Source organism: Tinamus guttatus, unplaced genomic scaffold (assembly GCF_059628265.1).
Source record: "Tinamus guttatus ecotype Peru unplaced genomic scaffold, ASM5962826v1 Tinamus_guttatus_pri_ptg000153l, whole genome shotgun sequence".
Classification (NCBI taxonomy): Eukaryota; Metazoa; Chordata; class Aves; order Tinamiformes; family Tinamidae; genus Tinamus; species Tinamus guttatus.
Genome location: NW_028288687.1, coordinates 3,303,255 through 3,313,843, shown reverse-complemented (window position 1 = coordinate 3,313,843; position 10,589 = coordinate 3,303,255). Strand labels below are relative to the sequence as shown.

The 10,589-nt window shown below is 56.9% G+C and overlaps 1 protein-coding gene across 1 annotated transcript; it reads left to right on the top strand.

The window, feature by feature from the left end:
- Positions 1 to 3,546: 3,546 nt before the first annotated feature.
- Positions 3,547 to 10,176, top strand: TMEM61 (transmembrane protein 61). Its single transcript, XM_088522396.1, has 3 exons — positions 3,547 to 3,609; positions 8,286 to 8,700; positions 9,862 to 10,176. The coding sequence occupies exons 2-3, from the start codon at positions 8,348 to 8,350 to the stop codon at positions 10,163 to 10,165; spliced, it is 657 nt and encodes a 218-aa protein (XP_088378522.1). The 5' UTR covers positions 3,547 to 3,609; positions 8,286 to 8,347; the 3' UTR covers positions 10,166 to 10,176.
- The last annotated feature ends 413 nt before the right edge of the window (positions 10,177 to 10,589 follow it).

Sequence of the window (10,589 nt, the reverse complement as noted above, 5' to 3'; positions counted from 1 at the left end):
CAGTATATCAACAAACCCAACTAATTAGGCATTTTATGAAGAAGCAAATTGAGGCACAGATAAACAGCGGGAAGTTTCTCCCTTGCTTTATATGCGCTGACTGCAGGAACTGCTTCTCCTCTGCACATCTTGGTCTCTGCACAATGCCTCAGTTGGAAAGGTTGCATCTGTCCACCCTCTGCTAGTGTCTGGATGGTCCGTAAAGAGGAGAAATACAGGATGTGCCCTTAGGACTGTAGGAACAGCTTCCCTGTGTGATCCAAACAGCTTGGGTGTCTTCCCTGTGCTGACATGCGTCCCACAGGACCTCTTGAGACATGGTTTAGTTGGCTTCTTGGTAAGGAGGCGCCATCTTGGTGAACGGTGCTGGAGGAATCTGAGCCTTCCTCTCCGTGCGGGCACTGGGCGTGTGACAGCACAGTCAGCATGACAAATCTTGAAGAGAGACCTATGCCAAGGGTGGAATCACTCCCATCTGAGGTATGAGGTCAACCCTGCTTGGCCTGGCCTCTTTCTGCCTCCCAGGAGAGAAGAGGCTTGGACACCTTAGTTGAGAGTCTGATGGACAGAGAGCAGAGAAGCCTCTGCCATGCGGGGCTCTGCACCATCAGCTACACTTTTCAGGCCAGACCTAGTCTCCTGTCTTCCTCCTCCTAAGGCTGCTGGCCAAGAGAACCCTGGTGGACATTAAATCTAAGGATCCCAGGTGACTCCAGTACGGATTAGGGAGCAGGAGAGTGGTCTCCCCCTGGTCTCCCCTGGGTTGGCCCTCCTCGTGTGCTGTGACCGTGCTCTCCGTGGTTGTGCTGGCTCCTGCACGAATGGTTGGCCTGCTTGCAAGCGCCTTCTCTTGGCGCTGTTTCCCCGGGGAGCAGGGAAGTCCCTGGAACAGTCTTGGATGTGCCTGTCTTTCCAGATGTGTCGCTTCCCAGTCCCTTCAAGAAGCTGTATGTAGCGTGATTACACCAGGCCATAAAACTCTCCCTGCCTGTACAAACAGCCATGTGCATCTGGGCTGCTCTTCTACAGGTTCAGTGAATGCCCTAGTGCATCCAAATTCACCCTGTTTCGGTGCTCTGGCGTCCACCACCTTGCCCTGTTGGAGGGATGCAGCAGAAAATGCCCACATGTGCGCACACACACACATGCACACAGGTATTTATCATTCTGATTTAGTTAGCCCAATTAGATGGTAAAACATTCTATTTTACAGATGATTTGCTGCAGCAGCAGAATGTGGTGAGCAGGGAATCAAAAAGCAGCACTTTTTGCTGCCAAAAGGAGGGGAGAACTGGCTGCTGTTTGAGTGGCAGAGTTGTTCAGGCTCTGCATCCCTACCTGGGGGTGGCAATTACTGAACAATTTTTCTTTCTCAGTTCTTCCTTTGTTCCTGTTCTTGCAGGGGCTGTAACTATCTTTTGTATCATCTTGTCATCTCCATTGCGGCTTCACCATGCACGGGTTGCTTTACATATTTTGGGCAGATAATCTTTCTTAATTAAGCCCTAAAATTGGTTCTCCTCAGCTCTCAATGTTGCTTTCCTTCAGTAGCCAGCAACGGTTTCTGTCTTGTGTTTGTGCCCGTGGAGACCTCTGGTACTGTCCTGTGCTTGTGCCCATTGCTGCAGCTCAAAGCTCTGCTGCTTCCCTTTCCCTTACACCACGTGAGGCCGAAGTGAAATTCTCTTTCCTGCCCCGTTTGAGGGTTGTTGTGAAGCAGGGCTGTCCATGGGGCAGATGTGTCAGGAAGGAGAGTCAGGCTGAACCCCGTGTGGACAAGGAAGCAGCTGTGCCGGGAGGGAGGCACTGGAGATCTGGTTGCAGCCAACATAGACTGAAAGGGGCACCTGATGTTGGCATTTGGGAATTGAGCTCCAGGGTACGACAGACTGATATCTCTTACAAAAATCTCCGTTCTTTTCCACTGAACACTGAATCCCAAACAGGATCCTGCCACAGTGAGATGTCCCTGGCTCTGGAGGAAGGTGGGGATTTGAGGTCCTCACACCCCCTCTGTGATGGGCAAATGCAGCACACAGAACCTCTGTTCTGTCACAAAATATTTGTCATGCTGTTTGTCTCCCTGTAGTCTTGATCGCAGGAGAAAATGGAAGATCCGCACTGGTTACGAAGCTGGAGATAACAGGGATAACTTTGTGACTTTGAATGACTTGACTCCTACCTTATGTTGGCACAGCCCATGTGCAAGCACCACCTTGAAGTGCTTCAGAATCCACTTAACAATCAAACTTCAGTTAAAAATACAGTAAAAGCATGTGACAAGCAAGAGAACGTGTGTCATTGTCCTTTAATAGGGAGCTGGTGATTCACAGTACCCGTGTTCCTCGTGGATGACAGGTGCTGTTAATGCAAGTGCTCAGCACCCGCGTATCTGTGACAGAGGAACCCGCATGGTCCCTTCTGACATCCTCGGGTGAGACTCTGTCCTGCCAAGGAGCATTGACTGTATATTTGGAGGAGCCTGGGATTGTTACGATGGATTGGATCCCCTCAGTGGTCACCAAACTCAAACGAAGCACATCTGGATTACATGATAAGTCTTCAGATCAGCCTCTGCAGCTTGTGCTGAAAAGTCCCGGACTGCTTTTGAACCAGCAGGATGAGGAGTTTTAAGTCCACAGCAGCAGCAGCCTGGAGTTCTACTGCAGTGCGGCAATGGTTTAACCCAAGAGCTGAGCGCAGCTGGGGCTCGGGGGCAGTGCCACAGAGCTTGGAGAGGGCCCAGCAACAGCACCCAGCAGCATGGCAGCTGCTAACACAAGCTGCCTCTCACCTGTATGAGGAGGAGGCGTGCAGAAATCTTGGTGTCGGTCACACAGATCATCCCAACCCTTAGATTGGAACAGCCTCTGTTTGCTTAAAATGCACATAGATCTGGCATAGCAATGCCAGGTGCAGAGGCAGCAAGGTGCAGAGAGCCCAGAGTAAGGCAAGGGCAGAGATCTCCCAGTGGGTGACCCACTGCAGGGTGCAGGGTGTCCCAGCTCCAGCACAGCCGCCCCTCTGCTCCAGCTCGGGGCTCTCCCTCCCAGGCTGGTCCCGGCTCCCCTCGCTGACTCCCGCACTCGGTGTGAGCAGGCTCTGTGCTCACCAGTCGCTCCGAGATGCAGCCCAAATTTATTGAACACCGGCTGGAAAGAAACCCCAAACACTTGCACGGGAGCCCACGTGGACCTCCCTGTCCGGGCACCGAAGGCCCCGCGCTCAGAGTGCGGCGCTGCCTCCGAAATCGGGAGAACGAAGTGCGAGGGTGGGGGGTTCTTGTGGACTCTGAGCTTGCTGTTTTGGGGGGCCCGAAGCACGGGAACAGCCGGGACGTCCCGGCGGGAGGGCAGCGGAGCCGGGAACCTCGGCGGGACTGAATCGGAGCGGGGCGCCCCGACGGGACGAGACCGAAGCGGAACGGGGCGCCCCGGCGGGGCGGAACCGAACCGAACCGAGCGGAAGCGGAGCGGAGCGGGGCGCCCCGGCGGGGCGGGCCCGAAGCGGAGCGGGGCGCCCTGCCCGCCCCCGGCGCCGCCCGCCCGGGGCCGCCCTCGCCGCGGGGCCGGGCTGCGCCGCAGCCGCCGTTCGCCCGCGGAGGGGCCGGTGAGTGCGGGCCGGGCGCGGGGCGCGGGGCGGGCGCGGGGGCGGTGCGGGCTGGGGGGAGCAGCCCCGCGGGGGCCGCTCCGGACCGAGCCCGAGCGTCGAGTCCCGGCGGGCGGAGGCGGCGGCGCCGGGCGCGCTCCGGGCCGGGAGCCCGGCGAGCCCCGTCCCCTCGCGGAGCCCCGAGCCGGCCGCTCCTCTGCCTCCCCGAGCGTGCCCGGGGGTGGGAGCCTTGGCAAGAGCCCCGCGCGTCTCCCTGCGCCAGCGCTGGTCCCCCCCGAGCCCGCGTTTGAAGAGTGCCGGGGCTTGGAAAGCTTGTTGCTTGGCTTTGGAGGGGGACCAAAAAGCTCGCGAGGATGAATAGTCCCAACCACAACAGCAACAGTAAATCCAAACAAAGGCAGGGTGGAATCTTTTTAATTATACCCTCGCGCCTCGGCCCGTTCCCTCCCCACACTCCTCTTGGTGTGTTTGCGTGTGGTGAAAGTCTCCGGTGGCAGCAGTGGAAGGACGGGTTGTGGAGGTGGTTTTCCACTTGCTGGGAAGATGGGAGAGATTCAAAACTCTTCTCATTTCTTGTGCCTCTGAGAAAGATTGTTTTTCTGAGCTTCGTAGCCCCTATGAATCACCATCTGCATCACTTTATATGGGGAGTGCTATTCTCAGCACCTTCCCGGGGCTGTGCACACTGCTCACACTCCTGTCTGTTTGTACACGCAACATGCAAAGCCTTTTTGCCCGTAAAAACTGCTCCGAAGCAGGTCAAGGGAGAGACGGGGCAGAGCGAAACGTCGGAGCGTATTGGCAGGCGGAGATGTGTGTTTGAGTGGAGGCGGGAGGAGCCTCCAGAGGCTGGAACTGCTCGGGAGGCGACTTGAGGCACTGGTGCTCGTGGGACAGAGCCCGGAGCGCGCCAGAACAGCAGCGGTTGCCCCCTGCCACGGCCTCGTGCCTCCTGCTCGGTGCTGCCGGGAGCTTTTTCCAGCGGTTGGCACTTTGGGAGGCTCCCTGCACGCTTGAAGGCCTCCTAGGAGATGCTCAGCAGAGCTGTCCTAGCTGAGGAGGGCTGGCGGCAGCGGGTGCTGTCGCACTGCCGCCCGCAGGAGCCGCCCCCGCGGAGCCAGAGCGCTGTGCGGGGAGAAGCTCTTAGTGCAGCACTCCGCGCGGCGCCGGCTTCATCAGGGAGGGCGATTTCCTTGTCTGGAGCCGTCAACCCGCCGGCTCCGCTCGCCTCGCCGCCGGCCTCCCCTCGCTGCCGCTCGCGGGGCTCTGCCGCAGAGGCGCGCGGCGCTGCGGGCCCAAGCGCGCGCTCGGCTCGCGGGTTGGTTCAGCGCGCGCAGCCCAAGTTCCCTCCTGCTGGACGGTGCAAATCCTGCAGAGGGTCTCCCCTTCCCTGCAGCTGCTTGGCTGCAAGCCTGAGCACCGCTCTGCTGCTCTTGTGCATGGGGAGCAACTACTGGGAAGGATGCGCTAGTTCTGGACCATTTCTTGGGCTTCTGAGGAGGCTGCACTGATGGCGAAAGGATGACTGGGATATTGGGACCACCTCAGACATCGCCCCACAGCAGTGACAGCCGTGTCCTCCCTGACCAGGACCAGCTACCAGCGCTAGGCTCTGCATCTCTTGGCCATGGACCTTCCTGAGGAAACTGCAGACACTTCAGCTGACTGCAAGATCTGAACGTTTCAACGTTCGGTGCCATTTCAGTGCAGGTTTTCAGTTCAGGGGGACCTGTATTTTCCATAGAATTTGATAGAGAGAGCTGCCACACATTGTTTTGCGTTGTTTTGTCTTCTTTTTTTTTTCTACCTACACTGGCTGCAGTTTTTCCTGGAGAATGCTATGTTCTTAACAGCAATGGCATCCAGCAGTCAGTAGTGTCCTCTTGGGCTCTCCTGAGCACCTACTGCTCTGAAAACCCATGTGTGCCCCCTTCTCTGCCAGTGCCTCCTTGCAGAGCTTGGTGGTGCATTGGAGGATGTTCATCTCTGATAGCATCTCCACAAGGTCTCCGAAATCCTTTCCCCCACTGCTGTTCCGAAGGGAGCACCCAAACGTGTCCCCTCTGTCTGAAGGGAAGCTCAGCCTCGCTGCAGGGAGGAAACCCCAAGTCCTTCCCTGTCGGTGACTTTGGGGCTGATGGTGAGGACAGCTGGCAGCAGCCCAGCCCGCCGGGGGAGCCGAGCTCGTGACCTCGAGATGAAAGACACGGCGGGTTATCAGGACGCCGAGTCTTGCAGCCTTCCTGCAAGTTTCATAAATCTCACTTCTTATTGTATTTCTTCATTAAATGCAGATTAGATCGCATGGTCTTTCTTTCACTACAAAGTAATTTGGATTTCCATTTCGTGGGCCCATCTGATAAACAGCTGCTTGAAATAACATAATTTTACCCGGCCTTGATAGCACTGGATTCATCTCGAACTCTTGGGCTCTGTCTACTGGGCTCCCTACTTAGCGGTGGCTCTTCCCTTGCAGATCTCAGGATAAAGAGGCGCAGTGTGCAGCTGGGGTTTTGAAGAGCTGGGGAGCTCATTTGGAACATGAAAAATGACTTCATATCAACGCTGTGCAGGGGGAGCTCCAAGACGACAAGCAAGGACCTCAGGAAGCCCTCTAAACAGTTCATCGCTTTTATGTATCGCCTATGTAGATGTCTCACTTGGAGCCTTTCTTTCTTTCCCCAGTAAGTGCCAGGCAGAAGAGGGACCTGGGCTCTCATTGCCTTGCTGGGCAGTGAGCAGGGCTCGAGCAGTAGGGATGTCCCTGAAGGGATGTCACTCCTGCCGCTGGCAGCGGTTGGTTCATGGTAGGGCATCCAATGGCCTCGGAATAAATGCCTGCTGTTTGCTGGAGTGGAGAGAGCAGTGTGGAAAAGGCTGATTTGGATAAGGGACCAGCAGGGTCTCCCAGAGCCGGGGCATCTGCCAGCGGCAGTGACCTGGGAAGTCAGTCCCAGCCCTGCAGACAGCGGGAGGCTTGGGCAGCCTCAAGCAGCATCTTGCCTGGCTTTATTCAGAACACCTCTCAACGGGCTTTCTTCCTATGCTAGGCAGAGCGCTTTGGGGACTGTCTTCAAGATGATGTTGTATGTTACTGGGGAGAAAAAAAAAAACATTGAACAAAAAACCAAGCCTCGAAGCGGCTGCTCAGAGCGAAGCCCTTCTTCCCTGCCGCCGCCCTGGGGCAAGGGAGTGAGCGCTGGAGCTTCACCAATTACCACAGTGGCGTTTCTGGCCTTCTGGCCGTGGAGCCCTGCTTTCACCATAACCTGGACCCTCTTCTCTTCTGGGGTTTCTTGAGATGGGACACAACAGCTAGGTCAATAAAGGCTTCAGATACCTCAACAGGCTGTTGATGCAGAGCTCCAAAGCCGCACAGCAGAAAGACCAAGTTCAGAGGTCCTTCACCTTGGGGCAATAGAAGACACATTCCAAACGATAATCTGTCTGTGTCGGTTTTAGTTTTTCCTTTTCCTGGGTGAGAGCAAAGCTGGGGGCAGGAGGTGGGTGTGTGTCTCAAACTCACATTGAGTCCCTGGCTGATGGCAGGGAGCGATTTACCTCCCTGGCCGCGGTGCCGGGGCCACCCCAGCAAATGGGGCAGTAGGCAAACTGAGCAGCTGTTACCCTGCATGTCTAGGTGAGTAGCTGCTGCCAGGTTTAGATGCTGCAGGCTTTCCTAGGTGCTGAACTGCCTGGACACCTTGCTGGAGAGCTGGGACACGACCACAGGTGAACGCACAGAGCCTTCGAAATGGCTCCTTTGCTACCAAGAGGAGCCGTCTGGCTTTCCGTGAGAGGGTTTAGCTCATCTCCAGAAGATTCCTGACTTTAAAGGAGATGCAGATTAATTCCCACACAGTGCCTTGCCTGAGCTTGGTCTCACAGGGGAGCTCAGCTGCTGTGGGCTCTATCACAGCACTCCCATGGGTCCCACCTCCCCCAGTGTCTTTGGAGCAATCCCTAGGGAAGGTGCCCTGGTTGCCAGTGGCTGAGCGGTCCAGCAGCTCCCTGACTTCCAGAGAGGCTGCTCGGCTCTTTTCCCTGAGAAAGCAAGAAGCAGCGCAGCCCCAGTCTCTGTGGGCTTCTGAGCAGCGATGCCAGACACCTACTGCCACTGCAGGACTGATTCGCATCCAGTCTCAGAGGAGGAAACAAGCGCCCTGCTAATTTGGAAGCTGATTTGGAAGCGATGACATCTCAGATTTATGTCCTTTTCTCTATCCTCTCTCATAAGCTTTGCTTTGATTGTAAACCCAGCTGGTGGCTTTCCAGGTTTGGGAGGCAGCATGAAATCAAACTCAGAGACAAGCAGGATGCCAGTCCCCGGAGCTGCCTGTGCAGCTACGCTGCCTGCAGTTCTCACCTTGCCTGCAGAGCAGCGCGGGGTGATTTCTTTGAAATGAGGACATTTTTGTGAGGCTACTGGAAAGTTTGCGGGTCCAAACAGTCTTGGCGCTGCACATGGGTCCTTCCAGAGGCACCAGTGTGGTTTCCATTTGAGAGTGGAAATGCCCTCTTTGACAGCAGAGATCAGTTGGTGATAAATAGTTGAAGATGACACTGAAGCCTCTAACCCATAGGGAGCTCCTAGCTTAGCAGTTTTCTTCTCAGGGAGTTTTTTTTCCATGGAAGCCATTGTCCCTCTCAAGCCCAGTCCACTTTTTGTATTGCAGGTCGTGGGCTCTCTCATGATTGTCTCGCCTCAGCTCTCTGGCACGAGGCCTCTCTGTGAAGAATGGTGGCTTCCTCTTTCCGCTATGGGGTGACCATCACCGGGGCCGTGCTGCTGGTGACGGGGACGTTGTGCTTCGCCTGGTGGAGCGATGGGGAGATGGGCGCCGTGGCCAGCAGCGGGACTCAGCTGGTGCCTCCCCGGGAAGCCCACATGATGCCCAGCTCCTCCTCGTCCAACGCGCTGCTCCGCTCCGTCAGCTTCTTCTGCTGCGGCATCGGCGGCATCCTGCTCCTCTTCGGGCTGCTGTGGTCCGTGAAGGCCAATGCCAGGGTGGTGTCCCGACGCTACCAGTACCACTTCCCCAGGGACCTCCAGTACTTCACCGCGGAGCCCCTTGAGAAATGGAACTGCAGGTTAGTCCCTGCCCGCACAGGCATTGGGCCGGGGAAAGGAGCCAGAAATAAATCTAGGCTGGAAAAGAGCCAGCAGCCTCTGAGTTGAGAAGCCCTGAGATCCTGGAGAAGTCACTAATGAAAGTCAACAGTTTTTAAGAGCTTGATCAGCTTGTGAGAGAGGTTATAGGGTCACCTCTACTGATGGTACTGGTGATCATACTCTAGCAGCTCCTCCCGGGCCTGTTCCCTCAGTGAGCAACACAGTATCTTTTATATTAAGGTGTCATTGCTTTCCAGGGTGTCTATGACCACTGATATTTAGTTGAGTATATAGTTAAATTTGCCCCTTGAGGTGGGTTCCCAGCCACTTTGTGCACCAAGGACCCCTCACGTACCTCTTAGCTTTGGTGTTGCTGGTTCGTCCAGCCCAGCTGTCCCACACGGTGCTGTACCTGATGGAGGCACCACCATCCCCTGCAGACAATCCCAATCTTTGGCACGGTGAAGGGCAGAGTAAGAGTGTAGTGACTCTGCCGTGCTGGAGGTAGCTCATGTTGTTGCATTAGGGAAAGCCCAGCAGTGTTGTCTCATTACATGTTATCTTTAATGGGAGCAAAATGTACTTTTTTTTTTTAATGAAGAGAAAATAGTCATAAGATTGGCATTAAGTAGAATGGAAAGGGAGTTGGAAGGAGCCTTTCAAATTCCTGCTTGCACGCTTGGGAAGACCCCTTACATGACCCTGAGTGGTACTATTGCTCATTTAATCAGAGTCTCCCTGTGTGAGTTGCAGAGATTTATTCCCACTTCTTAATTAAAAATTATTTTGTTTCAGCGGATGCTCTGAACAGAGAGCCACTGGTGCAGCACTATGGGGTCACAGCAGAGATCTTGGCTCTAGAATAAATCAGACTCTGGGGAAAAGTCAGGCTTAGAGGAAGTTGGAAAACATAAAAAACCTGCCGGGGTGGATGGCATAGTTGGGTTCCCTTGGGGTTTTGGAGCCCCTCTGAGGACATGGGAGTGGGATCCTGAGTGGGAGCACCGAGGGGTTTGCTGCAGTTCCCCAGGTCCTGCAGGGAGGGGAAGGTCCGGGGTGGCCCGGCGAGGTGTTGCAGGATGCTCGGGACCGGCAATGGGTCCGAGCTTGGTCTCAGCTCCCTCGCGTTTGCCTTGCAGCGGCTGGGACGCCAGCGCCATCCCCAGCTACGAGGAGGCCCTGAGCTGCCGGCCGGCCCCCGGCGCCCTGGTCTACGTGCGGCCGCCGTCGCGCAAGGAGGAGGCCACGCCGCCGTGCTACCGCGCTGCGCGGGACAACGACGCCGACGAGGCCGAAGGGCGCTGGCAGGGCGGGCGCCGGCGCAGCTCCTCGGACGGCGCCCTGTGCCGCACCAGCCCGCCCTGGCCGGGCTGCGGGCGCCTCAGCGAGGTGCGGGCCACGCCGCCCCCCAGCTACGAGCACATCAGCGCCGGCGGCCTCTGAGGCGAGGGCGGCACCGCCGCAGGGTGCCGTGTGCTGCCTCGTAGTCCCTCTGCCACCGGCTGCCAGCACGGGGGAGAGCAGAAGCTGTGGTGAAGTGGCCCTGTCTTGCTTGCTGCTGCAGCCCGGGGCTGCAGGGCGGCGTGCAGCGGTACGGGGGAACCGGCCGTCGCACCCAGCTCTGGACTCGGGGACATAGAGGGGCTGTGCGGGTGGCTTTGGCGGGAGAGGAGGGCGTGGAGGGATGTGGAGTGTGGCTGCCCCTGTGTTTGCTCCCCTCACTGCTTTTCACCTCGCCGTGAAGACAAAAAGCACCGGCGTGGGGCAGAGGGGCCTGCCCAACACCCGCGGTCCCGCTGTTACCCATGTCCCTGTCAGCCCCTCCACCTGCTTAACGTGCTCCCCGTCCCCGCTTTGGTGTCCCCAA